General features: G+C 40.4%; 1 protein-coding gene across 1 annotated transcript in view; it reads left to right on the plus strand.

Annotated features, from left to right (window-relative positions):
• The window catches only part of LOC106883575 (pre-mRNA-processing-splicing factor 8), an 87,628-nt gene that overhangs the window by 54,879 nt on the left and 11,290 nt on the right, over positions 1-21,459 (plus strand). Inside the window, exons 26-34 of the mRNA XM_089346027.1 lie at positions 2,069-2,403; positions 3,307-3,399; positions 8,493-8,628; positions 10,587-11,624; positions 13,762-13,890; positions 14,747-14,860; positions 16,799-16,873; positions 17,881-17,979; positions 21,160-21,353. Coding sequence (XP_089202153.1) covers positions 2,069-2,403; positions 3,307-3,399; positions 8,493-8,628; positions 10,587-11,624; positions 13,762-13,890; positions 14,747-14,860; positions 16,799-16,873; positions 17,881-17,979; positions 21,160-21,353 — 2,213 coding nt within the window. The remainder of the gene's footprint in view (positions 1-2,068; positions 2,404-3,306; positions 3,400-8,492; positions 8,629-10,586; positions 11,625-13,761; positions 13,891-14,746; positions 14,861-16,798; positions 16,874-17,880; positions 17,980-21,159; positions 21,354-21,459) is intronic.

Genomic DNA, 21,459 nt, shown 5'->3' on the forward strand with positions numbered 1-21,459 from the left:
CTGTAGAAACTCTGCCAAATCAGATTGGAGCCTGGTGCAGCCATCTGGTTCGCCAGTCCTCAGTCAAATCGTCCAACCCATGCCGGCATGAAAAGCGGACATTAAACGATGATGATGAAGATGATGATGATGGTGATGATGTTGACTTTACCTTTCGACTTTTCAGGCATCAATAAATTAAGTACCAGTTGCGTACTGGTGTCGATGTAATCGATTAGTCTCCTCCCCTCCAAATTTCAGGCTGTGTGCCATCAGTAGATTTTTATCATCATCATCATCATCATCTTCATCATCATCATCATCATCATTATCATTATTATCATCATCATCATCATCATCATTATTATTATTATTATTATTATTATTTAGGCAGTGAGCTGGCTTAATCATTAGTGCATTGGTCAAAATGCTTAGTGGCATTTCTCTTTGCTTTATGTTCCAAGTTCAAACCCTACCGTGGACGACTTTGCCTTTCATCTTTTCGGAGTCAATACAATTATCATCAGTTGAGCAGTGGGGTTGATATAATCCACTAGCAACCTACCCTTGAAATTATGGGCCTTGTGCCAAAATAACAAAGAATTATTATCACTGTTACATGGGCTTGTCATTTGTCTTTATGGTTCTGAGTCAACTTTGCCTTTCATCATCTCAGGGTCAATAAAATAAGTACCAGTTACACACTTGGGTCCATCATCATCATCATTGTTTAACGTCCACTTTCCATGCTAGCATAGGTTGGACGATTTGACTGAGGACTGGCGACACCAGGCTCCAATCTGATTTGGCAGAGTTTCTACAGCTGGATGCCCTTCCTAACGCCAACCACTCAGAGAGTGTAGTGGGTGCTTTTACGTGCCACCAGCACGAAGGCCAGTCAGGCGGTACTGCACCTCCCCGTGAAATTGCTGGCCTCTAGCCAAAATAAGAAAGAATTATCATCATTTGGCAGAATCGTTAACACGCCCGGTGAAATGCTTAGCGATATTTTGTCAGTCGCTATGTTCTGAGTTCAAATTCCATCATGATCCACCTTTGCCTTTCATCCTTTCAGGGTCGAAAAAATTAAGTACTAGTTGAAGACTGGGGTTCGATGTAATCGATTCATCCCCTCCCACAAAATGGCTGCCCTTGTAAAATTTGAAACCATTATTACAAGGGTTGTCATCTGTCTTTACGTTCCAGGTTCAAATTCCATTGGGGTCAACTCTACCTTTCATGTTATGGGGTTGATAAAATAAGTACCAGTTGAACAGTGGGGTGGGTCAATGTAATCAACTTTCCTGCTACTCGGAAATTACTGGCCTTGTGCCAAAATTTGAAACCGTTATAACTGGGGCTGTCATTTTGTACTAGGCTCGGTGAAGGTCATTGTTGTTGGCACTCCGTCGCTTACGACACAGAGGGTTCCAGTTGATCCAATCAACAGAACAGCCTGCTCATGAAATTAACGTACCCTTAACGCAGTTCTTGGGAATATTCAGCGTGACACAGAGTGTGACAAGGCTGACCCTTTGAATTACAGGCACAACAGAAACAGGAAGAAAGAGTGAGAGAAAGTTGTGGTGGAGGAGTACAGCAGGGTTTGCCACCATCCCCTGCCGGAGCCTCGTGGAGCTTTAGGTGTTTTCGCTCAATAAACACTCACAACGCCCGGTCTGGGAATCGAAACCGCGATCCTCTGACCACGAGTCCGCTGCCCTAACCACTGGGCCATTGCGCCTCCACAGGTGAAGGTCATATATAGATTACAACTCACCCAACACATTGTAAAGTGGTTGGCATTAGGAAGAGCATCCAGCTGTGAAGGCCATGCCATAACAGACTTCACTGGTGCTGGTGCCACATAAAAAGCACCCAGTACCCTCTGTAAAGTGGTTGGTGTTAGGAAGGGCATCCATCTGTAGAAACCATGCCTCAACAGACAGCTGGAGTCTGGACTGCTTCCTGCTATCCAGCTCCATGTCAGCCCGTCCAACCCATGTCAGCATGGAAAGCAGATGTTAAATGATAATGATGATGATTGTTAATTGTAATGTCTTTCTCTTGCTCTTCTTCTGCCCTGCAGATCGTCAACAAATGGAACACAGCCCTAATCGGTCTAATGACCTACTTCCGTGAGGCTGTCGTCAACACCCAGGAGCTACTCGACCTGCTGGTCAAGTGCGAGAACAAAATCCAGACCCGTATCAAGATCGGCCTCAACTCCAAGATGCCCAGCCGTTTCCCGCCGGTCGTCTTCTACACACCGAAAGAACTGGGCGGTCTTGGAATGTTGTCCATGGGCCATGTCCTCATTCCGCAGTCAGATTTGCGCTGGTCAAAGCAGACGGATGTTGGAATCACCCATTTCAGATCGGGTATGAGCCACGACGAGGACCAGCTCATTCCTAACTTATACAGGTATGTTTGTTTTTTTATTATACCTTTTCCCTCTCTCGTTTCCTCGTTTTCTCTTTCCTTCTGGTCTATACTTACAATCGTGGAGGCGCAATGGCCCATTGGTTAAGGCAGCGGACTCGCGGTCATAGGATCGCGGTTTCGATTCCCAGACCGGGCGTTGTGAGTGTTTATTGAGCGAAAACACCTAAAACTCCACGAGGTTCCGGCAGGGGATGGTGGTGAACCCTGCTGTACTCTTTCACCACAACTTTCTCTCACTCTTACTTCCTGTTTCTGTTGTGCCTGTAATTCAAAGGGTCAGCCTTGTCACACTGTGTGTCACGCTGAATATCCCCGAGAACTACGTTAAGGGTATGTGTGTCTGTGGAGTGTTCAGCCACTTGCACGTTAATTTCATGAGCAGGCTGTTCTGTTGATCGGATCAACTGGAACCCTCGTCGTCGTAAGCGACGGAGTGCCAACAAACAAATATAGTACTCACTATATACTCTTCTGTAGTAACGTCCTGTACTCTATACTCTTCTGAAGAATGTGATGTACTTTTTATATACTCCATAATACAAAGTCCCATACTCTCAGTATTCTGTTCTATATAATGCCTTGTACTCCATGTTGTGTTCTGTATAATGCTCTATACTCATATAGGATGTCCTGTACTCTATCTTCTGTTTTATGCAGTGTCCTGTACTCCATGTCCTGTTCTCCATAATGCATTGTACTCCATGTCTTGTTTTATATAATGCCATGTACTCCTCATTCTATTTTATATCATGCCCTGTACTCTCTATGTACTCTTTCAAATCAGGTCCTGTACTGTCTCTGCCCCTGTTCTAAATAATGTCTGCCACTCTGTATGTCCTGTTCATACACAATATCGTGTACTCTAAATGTACTCTTTTACAGATACATCATGCCATGGGAGAGTGAATTCATTGATTCTCAGCGAGTATGGGCCGAGTACGCACTCAAAAGACAAGAAGCTAATGCACAAAACAGGTTGGTCTTCTTCCATACAACTCCCACCTCTGCTCCTGCCTGCCTGTGTGCCTGCAACCTCCATTTCGATTGTGTGTTTGTGTGTGTGCTTCATTGGAGGGTGTGCGTATACACTGTTCACATGTGTATATGTAGGTGTGTAAGAGTGTGTATATTTACATATACAGGTGTGCTTCGACTTGCGTCGTTAATTGGTTGCAAGGCCTGCAACCATGACTCAGAAAATGACATAACACGGGAAAACAATTTTTTAACCCTTTCGTTACTATATTTCTGACCAAAATACACCCCTCATGAGTTTCAGTTAGATTCTAAAATAATCATGAATTTAGACTAGTCTCATTAAACACCTGTAACTTTTTTATTTATCAACATCATCATCATCATCATCATCGTTTAACGTCCGCTTTCCATGCTAGCATGGGTTGGACGATTTGACTGAGGACTGGTGAAACCGGATGGCAACACCAGGCTCCAGTCTGATTTGGCAGAGTTTCTACAGCTGGATGCCCTTCCTAACGCCAACCACTCAGAGAGTGTAGTGGGTGCTTTTACGTGTCACCCGCACGAAAACGGCCACGCTCGAAATGGTGTCTTTTATGTGCCACCCGCACAAGCCAGTCCAGGGGCACTGGCAACGATCTCGCTCGAAAATCCTACAGGAGCCAGTCAGGCGGTACTGGCAACGGCCACGCTCAAAATGGTGCATCTCATGTGCCACCCGCACAAGAACCAGTCCAGGGGCACTGGCAACGATCTTACTTCGCTTGCCGGGTCTTCTCACGCACAGCCCATTTCCAAAGGTCTCGGTCCGTAGTCATCGCCTCGGTGAGGCCCAATGTACGAAGGTCTTGCCTCACCACCTCAGCCCAGGTCTTCCTGGGCCTACCTCTTCCACGGGTTCCCTCAACTGTTAGGGTGTGGCACTTTTTCACGCAGCTATCCTCCTCCATTCTCACCACATGTCCATACCAGCGCAATCGTCTCTCTTGCACGCCACAACTGATGCTTCTAATGTTCAGCTTTTCTCTCAAGATACTTACACTCTGACGGGTATTCACATTGACATTACACATCCAACGGAGCATACTGGCTTCATTCCTTGCGAGCTTACGTATGTCCTCAGCAGTTACAGCCCATGTTTCACTGCCATGTAGCATGGTTGTTCGTACGCATGCGTCATACAGTCTGCCTTTTACTCTGAGTGAGAGTCCCTTTGTCGCCAGCAGGGTTAAGAGCTCTCTAAACTTTGCCCAGGCTATTCTTATTCTAGCAGCTACACTTTCAGCGCACCCACCCCCACTACTAACTTGGTCGCCCAGATAGCGGAAGCTATCGACTACCTCTAGTTTTTCACCCTGGAATGAGATAGAAGTTGTTTCCTGTTTGTTTGCAGTTTTTATTGCACCTGAACATCTGCCACAAACAAAAACTAACTTGCTAGTTAACCTGCCTTTGATGTTGCTGCACCTCTTATGTGTCCATAGCTTGCACCGGGTACATCTTATAGAGTTACTACCTACTCCTTTTCTACATACTGAGCAGGGCCATCTACCTGAAGGGGTTTGTGTTTTATCTACCTTCCTACTTATTAGGATTTTGGTTTTAGCTAGGTTGACTCTAAGGCCCTTCAATTCTAGACCTTGCTTCCACACCTGAAACTTCTCCTCTAGTTCTGATAGTGACTCCGCAATTAGGGCAAGGTCATCAGCATAGAGGAGCTCCCAGGGGCAACCTGTCTTGAACTCCTCTGTGATTGCCTGGAGGACTATGGTAAATAATAGGGGGCTGAGGACGGAACCTTGGTGGACCCCTACCTCTACCCGGAATTCATTGCTGTACTCATTTCCAACATATTAGTGTGATATTTGGAACATAATTAAAGAAAGGGTTCTTAATCAATTCTATTGCATAATTTTTGTCTCTGGGGTACTGCTAGTGTCTCTCACATGTAAATATTGGTTCAGCTTCACGAATCGTACTCGTTCATAATACTGGAAATATATACATCGCCAAAAGGTTCCTGATCGCTCCAGTAATTTGTTATTCTGGTTAACTGTCTAATACCCATAATAATATTTATGGCAAAAAATGCCCGTATTTCATCTACAGTTGCAGGAAACCACAAGCTATCTTTTTTTTCAGGCTTGTTTACATTCTGCGTAACTGTTTGTTTCCGCAGTAATCATTTCAAACAAGCATGAAAAAGAAGTCTAAAGGTTTCGCTTCCTGAGAAAGACATGGGTAGACCCTGTTTCCTCAGAAAAATTGTTAATAAAAATATTTTTTAAATCTTTTTCTGGTGTAAAATCATCGTCGCTGTCGCCGTCGCTGCTTTCAGTTTCGGATACAGAAATATCCGATTCATTATCGTTCACCACGTGCTTTTGTAGCTCATTCATTCTTTTCTTCGATATCTCCATATCTTCTGTTGAAAAACCTTCAAATTCGGAATCACTGCTTGATAGCATGAAACTCCTCTCCATCTTCAAAGTTGAAAAAATTAACGCCGCAAAAAATGTGGAAAACAATCTTCCAAAATTCACTGAGTTCAAATATCACACCAAACAATGTCGGAGACAATAACTCAACTGTTTGCAAAGTGAAATCAGGTGTTTTAACGAATGTACTAATGAGATTTGGGTTCAAATATACATTTAAATAACAATGGGTACGCTCGACCATCTACGGCTGGGTTAGTCTTATGAACCAAAAAATTTTTCGGCTGGCTACGGCCGGGTTAGTAACGAAAGGGTTAAACTTTATCATTTAGTAAATGGTTTGTACATATTTTCACAGGTATTTTGTATGATTTTTACACTTTGGTATTGGTTTCTAATTTTGGCGCAAGGCCAGTAATTTTCGAGGAGGGTTCAAGTCAGTTACATTGGCTCCCACTATTCATCATCATCATCATCATCATCATTGTTTAACGTCCGCTTTCCATGCTAGCATGGGTTGGACGATTTGACCGAGGACTGGTGAAACCAGATGGCTACACCAGGTTCCAATCTGATTTGGCAGAGTTTCTACAGCTGGATGCCCTTCCTAACGCCAACCACTCCGAGAGTGTAGTGGGTGCTTTTACATGCCACCGGCACGAAGGCCAGTCAGGCAGTACTGGCAACGGCCACCCTCGAAATGGTGTATTCTATGTGCCACCTGCACAGGAGCCAGTTCAGCGGTACTGGCAATGAACTCGCTCGAATGTCTTTTCACATGCCAGGAAGGCGACGTGTTCTACTGGTACTTAATTTATTGACTCTGAAAGGATTAAAGATAAAGTCGACCTCGGCGGAATTTGAACTCAGAACGTAATGACAGATGAAACACCGCTAAGCATTTTGTCCAGCATGCTACCTTAGTAACAACAACAACAATAATAATATGCATTCAAATTTGGGCATAAAGCCAGCAATTTTAGGGGTAGGGTTAAGTCATTTACATCAACTCGCAGTTTGAGTACATATTTTATTGACCCAAATAGGATTACAGGCAAAGCCGACCGTGGCAGAATTTGAACTCAGAATGTAAGGACAGACGAAATGCCATTAAGCATTTTGCTCTGTGTGCTAACGATTCTGTCAGCTTTCCACCCTAATGATGATAATAATAATAATTATAATAATAATGATTTCAAATTGTTGCCACAAAGGCAGTTCAGGGGAGAGGATTAAGTTGATTACCTGGAACCCAGTATGTAACTGGTACTTATTTAATCAGTCTTGAAAGGATGAAAGGCAAACTCAGAACGTAGCGGCAGATGAAATACCGCTAAGTATTTCGCCCAATTCTTCCTGCTCGCCACCATAATAATAATAATAATGCATTCAAATTTTGGCACAAGTCAACCTCGGCAGAATTTAAACTCAGAATCTACAGGAAGATGAAATGCACTAGGCATTTTGCCCAACATCCTAACAATTCTGCCAGCTCACTGTCTTAATAATAATAATCCTTTCTACTATAAGCACAAGGCCTTTAATTCTTGTGGGAGGGGGACTAGTCAATTACATTGACCCCAATGCTCAACTGGTACTTATTTCATCAACCTCAGATGGATGAAAGGCAAAATCGACCTCAGTGGAATTTGAACTCAGAACATAAAAATGGGCAAAATGCCACTTAGCATTTTGTCCAGTGTGTTAACGATTCTGCCAGCTCGCCTTAATAATAATAATAATAATAATAATAATAATAATGATGATAATAATAATAATTGTGCATTTGAAATTTGGTAGAAGGCCAGCAATTTCTGTGGGGGCAGGGGTTAAGTTGATTACACCGACTGGTACTTATTTTATTGACCTGGAAAGGATTACAGGCAAAGTTGACCTCAGCGGGATTTGAACTCAGAGCATAAAGACAGACAAAATGCTGCTAAGTGTTTTGCCCGGTGTGCTAATGTTTCCGCCAGCTCACTGTTTTGATCTTCCTCATCAAAGTTGGTTTTTAGGTGTGTTTTTAATTTTCATGCTTTTAAATATGTGAACAAGAGAGACCAATGTAAAGTTGGATAAATTGACTGAAGGTGAGGATTATTTTTTTATCCATTAATTTGGCCAATGCCAGTGCTGTCTGATTGGCATCCATGCCAGTGGCATGTAGAAAGCACCATTTGGGCATTGGACCTCACGGAGGCAGTGGCACGTGACCAAGACCTTGTGCGATATACCATGCTTGTGTAGACCTGTCAAGCCAAGTGAGACTGTAGTCGTGACTGATGCTGGTGTCAGGTCAATGACACCCATGCCAGTGGCACGTAAAAAACACTACATTCTTGGAGTGGTTGGCATTAGAAAGGGCATTCACCTTGCCAAATTCAGATCGGAACATGGTGCAGATCTCCTGGCTTAGCAGTTTTCCATCAAATTGTCCAACCCATACCAGCATGGAAAGCGGATATTAAACCTTGATGATGGTGATGATGGATTTCTTTAAAAGAAACTTGATTAAACTGACAAAGCCATGACTTGAAAACGACACAAGTTGAAGTATGCCTGTGTGAGTGTGTGTGTGTATGTATATATGTATGTGTGTGTTTTGTGAATATATATATGCATATATTTCTACTCTACTTCTGTGCTGTGCAGGAGACTGACCCTGGAAGATTTGGAAGACAGTTGGGATCGTGGTATACCTCGTATCAACACCCTGTTCCAGAAAGATCGACACACCCTGGCCTATGACAAGGGCTGGCGTGTCAGGACGGAGTTCAAACAGTATCAGGTAAATTCTGGGTTTAGGTAACCTCTACGGAGCAATGTGCTTATACCTATCTACCTACTTATATTCATACATACATATATGTTTGTTTGTTTTTTGTTCAGTTATAATGGCAATCCACAGGCTTTGTTAACCCTTTCGTTACCGTATTTCTTTTGAGAATCTCTGTTTCTTTCAATTAATTTTAGATTAAATATAAAAAAGAATTTAGTAAAATAACTTAGTTATCATTACGCTTGTGTTAGGAACATAAATTGGGACTAAGTTTTGGTGGAAGATTTTAATTCAAATCTTATGAAAACAAGACATTTGTACTACAGAGCCAGAGCCGGTTTCAGCCGGGTTGGTATAAAAAGGGTTAAAAATATCATGGTGACTTTAACCCTTTTATTACCATATTTCTGCTGAGATGCTCTGTGTGTCTTTCACTTAATTTTAAATATAACAAAGAATTTAGTAAAATAACTTAGTTATCATTCAGCTAGTGTTAGGAGCATAAATTGTGACTAAGGTTTGTTGGAAGATTTTAATTCAAATCTTATGAAAACAACACGTTTACACTACAGAGCCAGAGGCAGTTTCGGCGGGGTTGATATCAAAATGGTTTATATTGGGTTCAAGTTTGGTATGAGGCCAAGTTCAGGGGTCGGTGGGGTATAAGTTGTTTGCATGCTAGCATGGAAAGCAGATGTTAAACGATGATGATGATACACACACACACACATATATATGTATATATATATATATATATACACACACACACACACACATATATATACATACACACAAGGGAGTGCTGAAAAGTTCCTGACTTTGGCTAAAAGAAAATACAGGAGGATCAGTTGATTATGACTTTATTCAACATACTCCCCTTATTACATTGGTTCTTCAGTTTTTCTAAGCCCTTTAAAAGAACTCACAAGGTTGAGTCTCCAACCAGGTCTTTCGCAATACCCTTAAAGCCAGGAACTTTTTAGCAACCCCTTGTATAGCTCTATGTTTGTTGTATATATATCAGATAATTGCAGCTGTTGTGTATAGTCAGTGGTAGTAGCAGGTACGTGCTGTCAGTAATTACTCAGGGTAGGCAGTTGGTAACCTTTATGTAATAAAACACACAAAAACATAAGCGAAACACAGATATGTGACCGAGTTGAAGGCAGAATTACTTCTGCCTTTGTAGCACATACAGAAAACATTGTTGTAGGAATGTACGCAGCACATATACCACAGCAGTACTATGCGTAGCTTTAATACTGAGATTGAAAGGCAGGGACGAATTACGCCTACCTAATCTATAAGAAAAATAAAATATTTTGCATCTTATGCATAGTAATGAGAGTAACCTTCATAATTTTATTGAATTAGGTGCATATTTTACCATGAAAGGAAAATGTTGCTATCGATCTATTTTATTCAAGGTAGGCACTGCCTACCTTGCCTACCTAGATGGCACGTCCCTGTGTTGTAGTTGTTTGTACTGGAGTAGCAGTGTTTGCTTGTTATATGTTATATGCTTGTTATATTCCATCTTCTGTCTTTCATTTTGCATATATATAATTGCAGCATGGAAGGTGTTTATAAGCCATTTAAAATAACACACAAAAGCCGTCAGATTCACTTCAACATTTAAATTTAATTTGTCAAAATATTTTCGTCGCTTTGAGACCGCAACCTGTTCACTGACAAAATTGTCTCAAAGCGACAAAAATATTTGGACAAATTAAATTTAAATGTTGAAGTGAATCTGACGGCTTTTGTGTGTTATTTTAAATGGCTTATAAACACCTTCCACGCTGCAATTGTTTTCGTTCCAGCACATGATCTCAGATCAGGTCACTTGCTATGCAAGTACATCTCCGTAATATATATAGATATAGATATATATATGTATAATATGTATATCTGATAGTTGTTGTTATATACATTACTGATTGCTGTTGTTGTCGTTGTAATTTCAGGTATTAAAACAGAACCCATTCTGGTGGACCCATCAGAGGCATGATGGGAAATTGTGGAACCTGAACAACTACCGAACAGACATGATCCAAGCACTGGGTGGCGTTGAGGGCATCTTGGAACACACTCTATTCAAAGGAACATACTTCCCCACTTGGGAAGGTCTTTTCTGGGAAAAGGCCAGCGGATTCGAAGAATCAATGAAATACAAGAAACTGACCAATGCCCAGCGATCTGGTTTGAACCAGATCCCTAACCGGCGCTTCACCCTGTGGTGGTCACCAACAATCAACAGAGCCAATGTCTATGTTGGTTTCCAAGTCCAACTTGATTTGACTGGTATTTTCATGCACGGCAAAATCCCAACCCTGAAAATTTCCTTGATCCAGATTTTCCGTGCCCATTTATGGCAGAAGATCCACGAGAGCGTCGTGATGGATCTGTGCCAAGTGTTTGACCAGGAACTGGACGCTCTCGAAATTGAGACGGTCCAGAAAGAAACCATTCACCCCCGCAAGTCGTACAAAATGAACAGCTCCTGTGCCGATATCCTGCTGTTTGCCACCTACAAATGGAATGTCTCGCGGCCATCACTGCTCGCTGATTCCAAGGATGTGATGGACAATGCCAACACCCAAAAGTACTGGATTGATGTCCAACTCCGATGGGGTGACTACGACTCGCACGACATTGAGAGGTATGCTCGGGCTAAGTTTTTGGACTACACCACTGACAACATGAGCATTTACCCCAGTCCCACCGGTGTGCTCATCGCCATAGACCTTGCCTATAATCTCCACAGTGCCTATGGTAACTGGTTCCCCGGCTGCAAACCCCTCATTCAACAGGCGATGGCCAAAATCATGAAGGCTAACCCTGCCCTGTATGTGTTGCGGGAGCGCATCCGTAAAGGTTTGCAGCTATATTCCTCTGAACCTACTGAGCCCTACCTCAGCTCCCAAAACTATGGTGAGCTTTTCTCCAACCAAATAATTTGGTTTGTTGATGACACCAATGTCTACAGAGTGACTATACACAAGGTAGGTGATGACATGTCTGCATTTTTTTAATCCCTTTTTTGTTTTAACTCTTTCGCATTCAGATTAATCTGTCAAATGGTATTATGTATTCACATTGTTTGGAATTAATTAAGCATTAAGTGAAGCATGTCTGCGTGGTAAGAAGCTTGCTTACCAACCACATGGTCCCGGGTTCAATTCCACTGCATGATACCTTGGGCAAGTGTCTTCTACTATAGTTTTTCGGGCTGACCAAAGCCTTGGATTTGGTAGATGGAAACTGAAAGAAGCCGATCTCACACACACACACACACACACACACACACACATATATGTATAGATCTGTGTATGTGTGTTTGTCGCCCTGTCACCATTTAACAATCAATGTCGGTGTGTTTACATCACCATACCAGGCTTAAGAAATAACTCCTGGGGCTGGGTTTTTTTTTACTAAAGCCCTCCAAGGTGGTGTTCCAGCATGGCCACAGTCAGTTGACTGAAGCAAGTAAAAGAATAAAAGAATAGCTTGTCACTTCAAGATTACTCTTAGAATGACATTGTAAGGTAGGTGTGAGAGGCTGGATATGGCCAGATTAAATGCAAACAGATTACTCTGTCAAATGTAATGCTTCTTCACACTGTTTTGAATGAATCATGCATTGTGTTGAATTTTGAAGGTATCGATGATGTGATTAGTTTTAGTAAGGCATTGTAGGGTAGGTGTGAGAGGCTGGATTTTAGTCCGTTTGAACCTAAGACAATATTTGGGCTGCATATGGCTGGTTTCATCCCTTTGCATTCAGATTCTCCATCAAATGTAAAGCTTATTTATCCACATTAATCCTGCGTTATCTCATAGCTTCGAGATTTCAATGATGTGAGTGTTTATTTTTAGAATGACATTGTAGGGTAGGTGTGAGAGGCTGGATCTGGTCTTGTTTTGAATGAATCATGCATTATCTCATAGCTTTGAGATTTCAAAGATGTGATTGTTTATTTTTAGAATGATATTGTAGGGTAGGTGTGAGAGGCTGGATCTGGCCTTGTTTTGAATTAATCATGCATTGTCCCATAGCTTTGAGATTTCAATGACGTGATTGTTTATTTTTAGAATGACATTGTAGGGTAGGTGTGAGAGGCTGGATCTGGCCTTGTTTTCAATTAATCATGCATTATCTTATAGCTTTGAGATTTCAATGACGCGATTGTTTATTTTTAAGATGATGTTGTAGGGTAGGTGTGAGAGGTTGGATCTAGTCATTTTGAACATAAAGCAGGTATAATACGTAACCTAGATATGGCAGGTTCAAATGCTGCAGGCTTAAGCCTGTGTCTTCTTGGATTTTCTTTTTCTCTTTTTATTAAAAAAAACATTTTGTTTTTTTTTTCAATAGTACAAGTGTGGCTATGAGCTTAAGAAGCTTGCTTCCCAACCATGTGGCCTTGGGTTCAGTCCCACTGTGTGTTACCTTTGTCAAATGTCTTCTACCATAGCCTTATTAGTGTCATATTCCTGGATGTGAGTGGAGGCGCAATGGCCTAGTGGTTAGGGCAGCGGACTCGCAGTCATAGGATCGCAGTTTCGATTCCCAGACCGGGCCTTGTGAGTGTTTATTGAGCGAAAACACCTAAAGCGAACCCTGCTGTACTCTTTCACCACAACTTTCTCTCACTCTTTCTTCCTGTTTCTGTTGTGCCTGTAATTCAAAGGGTCAGCCTTGTCACACTCTGCGTCACGCTGAATACCCCCGAGAACTACGCTAAGGGTACACGTGTCTGTGGAGTGCTCAGCCACTTGCACATTAATTTCACGAGCAGGCTGTTCCGTCGATCGGATCAACTGGAACCCTCGTCGTCGTAAGCGAGAGAGTGCCAAAACAACAACAATTCCTGGATCTGTACATAGAAACAAGACTGGATAAGAACTAGTCATCTTTACGCTGTAAATATCCACAATATTTCCATCTATACAATGTTTCAACCAGTTTGATCTGTGATAGTCATCAGGTGTCTTATTCCTGGATTTGTACATAATTCCAGGTTGGATTATAATACGAAACCAAACTATTTTCAGAATTCAAAAGTTCGACGTAAATTTAACAATATAAGGGATCCATTTTAAAGTCTCTGGCATTTATTTAATGATTTATATTTGCAGACGTTTGAAGGGAATTTAACAACGAAACCCATCAACGGAGCCATTTTCATTTTCAATCCTCGAACTGGACAGTTGTTCCTAAAAATCATTCACACTTCCGTGTGGGCTGGTCAAAAACGTTTGGGCCAGGTGAGTTTTCTCCCTTCATTTTACTTCTTGCTCAGTTGTGTGTGTACGCGCGTGCGTTTGTGCTGTTGCTTAGTACAGGGGTTTTGAAACTGTGGTCCGTGGACAACAAATACTTTTTATGGGCAATTTGATTTTATATATATTTTTTAATTGACAATAAACCTATTTGTTAAATACTGTTAATTAAACAAATGTAAAAAATATATGTTATTTTAAGCAAATATGTATGTTTAAATTTCATAAGCGTTTATAAGGGGGTCCTTATAAGGTAAAGCCTGAAATATAAAGGGGTCCGCAAGTCAAAAAGTTTGAAAACCCCTGATCTAAGAGATACCGCCATGCTGAAAATAGCAGCCAAATCTTGACTCTAAACCAGGAGTTTTCAAACTGGTCCGCAAGGACAAGACAGGGAGTCCGTAGACAGCAAATACTTTTTATGGGCAATTTGATTTTATATATGTTTTTTAATCGAAATCTTCTAATTGACAATAAACCTATTTTGTTAAATACTGTTAATTAAACAAATGTAAAAAATATATGTTATTTTAAGCAAATATTTATGTATAAATTTCATAAGCGTTTATAAAGGGGTCCTAATAAGGTAAAGCCTGAAAGATAAAGGGGTTCGTCCGCAAGTCAAAAAGTTTGAAAACCCCTGGTTTAGTAGCCCCATGTCTTATCCCTGATCGAGTTGTACTGTTACCAAAGGCATTCCAGCCGTGACCATCCCATCTTATATATATACACACACACACACACACACACACACAGGGTATCCCAAAATAAAAATTACCCGCTTCCAAAGTTTGTTTATAAAATGTTGTCTAATGGGTTTGATGTTGGTGTTTTACTACAGTTGGCCAAGTGGAAAACTGCAGAGGAAGTTGCGGCTTTGATTCGTTCCCTTCCTGTTGAGGAACAACCCAAACAGATTATTGTCACCCGTAAAGGAATGTTGGATCCCCTTGAGGTCAGTGCTCTTTGCTCATTATCCTCTCTCTCTCTCTCTCATTTCCTCTCTATTTCATTTCATGTCTCTTCTCTCTCTCTCTCTCTCTGTTTCACCCCCTTCTCTCTCTCATTCCCTCTCTATTTCATTTCATGTCTCTTCTCTCTCTCTCTCCTCTATTTCATTCTATGTCTCTTTTTTTTCTCTCTCTCTCACTCCCTCCTCTATATTTCATTCCATGTCTCTCTTCTCTGTCTGTTTCACCCACCTCTTCTTTCTTCCTCCGTCTCTCTCTCTCCCCTCTCCTCCCTTTCTCACACTTCTCCTCTTTCTGACTCATCCCTCCTTCCTTCTCTTCTGCTTTCTGTTTTCCTTTATGGCTCATACTTTCTTTCCCTAGGTCTGTCTCTCTTTCCTGAGTCTGTCTCTCTGTTTCAATCCCCTCTTTCTCTTCTTTGTTTCTTTACCTTCTCTATCTCTCTCTATTTCCCTCTCTCTCTCTCTCCCCCCTCCCCCCCCTCTCTCTCATCATTTACACAATAGCTCCATCATTAACCTTATATTGCTGATTATCTTTCAGAAGGGAACAACACATCCACTCACGCACCCATTCAATCAGTCACTCTCGACACTCACATACAATGACAATCTCAAACATATCCACTCACCCTCCCATTCACTCAATCTCACTCGGCACTCACTCAGACATTGACATTCTCAAACATATCTACTCACCTATCCACCCATTCACTCAGTCACACTCAACGCTCACTCAGACATTTACATACATTGCCATTCTCAAACATATCTATTCACGCACCCATTCATTCAGTCTCACTCGACACTCACACTCATTACATTGACATTCACTCACACAAACACACGTCCACTCACTACCACATTTGACACCCACTCTCATACATAAATATGTAACAACTTCAAGAAATCATCCATCATATACTTCATGCTACCCTATTATATCTCTTGTTAACCCATTGTGTCCCTTGTTACTCCTATTACATCATTATTTCCATCCTATAGCTTGCCTTGTTAAAATAATATATCTCTTAAATCATATATCCCGTATAATTCCCAATATTCTTGTTAGCCCATTTTATTTGTTACTTCAATATATCTCTGATATTCTTCTGTTAACCCTCTGAGTCACCATGTTTAACCAATATATATCTTGTTAAATCATTTAGCCCTATATGCTTGTTAACCCATTATACTCGTTACCCACTATATTTTTGTCAACCCATATATTCTCTTATTAACCCACTGGGTCACCATGTTAAGTCAATCTGTCTCTTGTTAAATCATATAACCTTTATAACTTCCTATATTCTTGTTAACCATTCACTTACAATTCACTCTGTTCTTGTTAACCCATTTTCCTTCTTGAATATCTCATGTAGATTCACTATATTGTTGATAACCTACTCATACTCTTGTTAACCCATTATATTTGTTACTCCACTATATCTTTGTTAACCCATATACTCTCTTATTAACCCATTGAGTACCTTGTTAACCTGTTATAATTCACTCTATTCTTGTTAACCCATTTTCCTTAACTGAATTTATCTCATGTTATTTAACTAGATTTTTGATAACCTACAGACACTTATTCAATAAACACCCAGTTAACCCATATTTCCTCTTGTTAACCCAATATGTCACCTTGTTAAAGTTAGCCCAGTATATTTCATGTTAATTCACTACATTTTAGATAACCTACTTATATTCTTGTTAACCCTCAGTCTCTTATTCATCCAATGAACACCCAGTTAGCCCATATTTCCTCTTGTTAACCCACTATGACAGCTTGTTAATGCTAGCCCAATATGTCTGATGTTCACTATATATTTTTGATAACTCATCTAACATCTTGTTATCCCATACTACTCTCTCATTAACCCATTTATAACCCCTATCCTCTTGTTATCCCAATGACAGGTCCATTTACTTGATTTCCCTAACATTGTCATCAAAGGAAGTGAGCTACAGTTACCATTCCAAGCTTGTCTAAAGGTAAGTCGGACTTCATTCTTCTGCATCACACATGCATTCACTATTGGAGATGTACCCCTTTTTTTTATAACTACACACTGAGAGGCACATACATACACAAATGTATGCACACAGAATCACACACACTGCATGGCACCTTGGGCAAGTGTCTTCTACCATAGCCTCGGGCTGACCAAAACCTTGTGAGTGGATTTGGTAGACAGAAACTGAAAGAAGCCTATCATATATATATATATATATATATATATATATATATAGGCGTAGGAGTGGCTGTGTGGTAAGTAGCTTGCTTACCAACCACATGGTTCCGGGTTCAGTCCCACTGTGTGGCACCTTGGGCAAGTGTCTTCTACTATAGCCTCGGGCTGACCAAAGCCTTGTGAGTGGATTTGGTAGAGGGGAAACTGAAAGAAGCCCATTGCACGTATATCTGCATGTGTTTGTTTTTGTGTGTCTTGTGTGCATGTGTAGGTGTATGTATACCTCTTATCTTGTTTCAGTCATTAGACAGCGGCCATGCTGTAGCACTGCCATGAAAAATTTTAGCTGCTAAACAAAGTAACCCAAGTACTTGTTTTTGAAAGCCTGGGTTCTTATTCGATAGGCCTCATTTGTTGAACTGCTAGGTTACAAGGACATAAGCAAAACACTGACACGCACACAATCACACACATGTGCACATACACACGTATATACCACAGGCTTCTTTCAGTTTCCATCGACCAAATTCAAAATGGCTGACGACTAGCATCACACTTGAAACTCAAGAGTACCAACAGATTTGAATCAAACTGTTCTAATCCATATATATGTGTGTATATATATATATATATATATATATATATATATATATATATATATATATATGAGAGAGTTTTCAATTACTTGCAGATATCCATTTTTTAAAAATGTTTTTTTGTTACAGTGTTATATCTATACGTATTTGTATATAAATGATGTGAACATATATATTTCTGTATATCTCTCTATATTCATACATATTCCAGGTTGAGAAGTTTGGCGATCTGATCTTAAAGGCCACTGAACCTCAGATGGTGTTGTTTAACCTGTATGATGACTGGTTGAAGACTATTTCATCTTATACTGTAAGTAATACAATACATACTTATGTGTGTGTGTGTATATATGTATATATACATGTATACACACACATACACACGTATATACAGGGTGTAAGATATTTGAGGACGGATTTATGTTTGTAGAAAAAGATATATACTCTTTTACTCTCTTTTACTTGTTTCAGTCATTTGACTGCGGCCATGCTGGAGCACTGCTTTTAGTCGAGCTAATCGATCCCAGGACTTATTCTTTGTAAGCCTAGTACTTATTCTATCGGTCTCTTTTTGCCGAACTGCTAAGTTACGGGGACGTAAACACACCAGCATCGGTTGTCAAGCGATGGTGGGAAGGACAAACACAGACACACATACATATATATATATATATATATATATATATATATATATATATATACATATATATACGACGGGCTTCTTTCAGTTTCTGTCTACCAAATTCAATCACAAGGCTTTGGTCGGCCAGAGGCTATAGTAGAAGACACTTGCCCAAGGTGCCACGCAGTGGGACTGAACCCGGAACCGTGTGGTTGGTAAGCAAGCTACTTACCACACAGCCAAAAAAATGCTATGAGTATAAAAATAAACCTTCATTTCTCTAATGTTATTCAATAAGACCACCTTCAGCTTTAGTAACTGCTTCTACGTGAGATCTAAATCATCTACATGCTTGAACCAAGTTGTCCTGGTTCATTTTGGACATTACTCTGACTAAGGCAGCTAACAAAGAACCTTTGGTGTTATGGGCATGTTCATTGACCTACTTCTTAACAACGCTCCTCATGTAAAAGTCCAATGGATTGAGATTTGGGGAATTAGGAGGCCAAATGTTAGGGGTTATTTTCAGCCATCCATTCCTTCTGTGTAACTTGAGCCTTGTGTGATGGCACAGAGTCTTGCTGAAACACATGGCCTTTCATTGTGTACACTGTCTATCCAGGACTCAACAACTGATTCCTGGACCTCAATATAGGTGGCTGAGTTAACTCTAAGGCCTTGTGGAAAGAAGTAAGGAGGCATCACATGTTCTTCATTGCTGACAACCCCTAAAACCATGACAGTTGCAGAAAATTTTGTATGCATAACACTTGGAACTTCAGAAGGGTCTGCACATAACCATCTGTCATTTCTTCTGTTAACTTTTTGATCTTGGTTGAAGTTTTTCTCGTCTGAGAAAAGCCAAATCAAATCTTCTTCTGCTGGAGTTCTCAGTTTGTTGAAGAACTTTTTAGATCTGATGTAGTGATTTTCTTATGCTTTTTTGGACAAATTGACTTTTCTTCATCATATAAGACTTATATCTGATGTCTTTGTGGACATTTCTGATTGTTCCTTCTGACACATGGAGATCTTTTGCAGTTGACCTCATTGACTTTCTGGGATTGTAATCAATGGTCTGTTGAACTTGCTGGATGTTCTGATGATTTCAGAGCATTTAGAATGCTTTCTATGGTAGAAATTCCAGGGTTTAGTGAAATGTTTTTGTATAACAGATAAATAATGAAATGGAGTTAAATGCAGGTGTTATTCAAATCTTTATACTTCCGACATATGTTTCGAAGAAAACATTAGTATTATTCCCTCTGGAATAAAATGATGTAAAGCAATGCGATCTTCTCATCAGGGAAAAAAAAGAAGAAGCAAAACACATCAATAAGCCATTTTAACCGAATGTGATGATTGTGTATATGATGAAGAGAATGCTGGCAAGCTATTTTTAAAAAAAACGTTAATAGATTTAATGTCAAATGCAATTTAGAGAAAGAGGAGGAGAAAGAAAGAAATTAGCAGAGAACCAAGAGTGAAGAAAATAGTGCGATAGATGAATGGGAATAAAGCTTAAAGGCATGGAAATGAGATGTAAGAAGACAGTTAAGGGTCAAATTTTATAGATTGATAGAAATTACTAATAGGAACTAAAGGTATGTTTTTGCCAATGTTTGCAATGGTAAACATGTTTGCAAAAGAATTCTCTGAGAACAGGATGAGAATATATTTGGAATGGAATAGTCTATCTAGATCCTTTCCATATGAGAAAGGTAAATCTTCTTGTCTGTTCTGTAACAAAGAACTCTATCTCATCCTGTTCTCAGAGAATTCTCTTGTAAACAATTTCTTGTGGGCAATGTAAAATAATGTTTATTATAAGCAACGCAAACACTTTGTAATTTAATAGCTTTCAATGTAACACCTCTTAAACAAATTATTTCTATTTAATGAAAATTTGATAAAATCTATTCATAAGTAAGTGAAATTATGCGAAATCCAGCTAAATTGAAAACCTTTTTCCCTCTGAAAACTTTTGGGTGCGAATTTTATACAAGTAGAAGCTTTTTTTAACAATTTTTATCCTGAAAATCACCTGCATAAATTACACAGGTGCGCAAATTGCACATCCTGAAATACATCATCATCATCGTTTAACGTCCGCTTTCCATGCTAGCATGGGTTGAACGATTTGACTGAGGACTGGTGAAACCGGATGGCAACACCAGGCTCCAATCTGATTTGGCAGATTTTCTACAGCTGGATGCCCTTCCTAACGCCAACCACTCTGAGAGTGTAGTGGGTGCTTTTACATGCCACCAGCACGAAGGCCAGTCAGGCGGTACTGGCAACAGCCACTTTCAAAATGGTGTATTTTACGTGCCACATGCACAAGAGCCAGTCCAGCGGCACTGGCAACGATCTTGCTCGAAAGTCTTTACACGTGCCAGAAAGGCGATGCTGGGCACAGGTGCCATCACGATTTTGCTCTCGCTTATATATATATATACATATATATATATATATATATATATATATATATATATATATATATATACGATGGTGATAATATATATATATATATATATGCGTGTGTTTGTCTCCCCAACATCGCTTGACAACTGATGCTGGTGTGTTTACGTCCCTGTAACTTAGCGGTTCGGCAAAAAGAGACTGATACAATAAGTACTAGGCTTCCAAAGAATAAGTCCTGGGGTCGATTAGCTCGACTAAAAGGCGGTGCTCCAGCATGGCCGCAGTCAAATGACTGAAAACAAGTAAAAGAGTAAAAGAATACTTTGCACCTAAACACTTACATAGTCTTTCATGATTATGATGACGATGATGATGATTAGGAGCAACCTTCACATTAACGATCGCTTCACTTCACTCAACCTTCCTCTCTATTTCCCTTTGCAGGCATTCTCTCGACTCATCCTGATATTGCGTGCCCTCCATGTGAACAATGACCGCACGAAAATCATCTTGAAACCCGACAAGACCACCATTACAGAACCCCATCACATCTGGCCGGCCCTCGGTGATGAAGAGTGGATCAAGATTGAAGTCCAGCTCAAAGACCTCATCCTAGCTGATTACGGCAAAAAGAACAAGTAATATTTATGTTTCTTGTTGTTGTTGTGCTTTTGTTGTTTAGCCCCAGGTCAATCTTGATCCAACAGAGCTATGATCAGAGTTGTTCCAGCTGTGACCATCCTG

Source organism: Octopus bimaculoides, chromosome 30 (genome assembly GCF_046866305.1).
Source record: "Octopus bimaculoides isolate indiv1 chromosome 30, ASM4686630v1, whole genome shotgun sequence".
Taxonomy (NCBI): domain Eukaryota; kingdom Metazoa; phylum Mollusca; class Cephalopoda; order Octopoda; family Octopodidae; genus Octopus; species Octopus bimaculoides.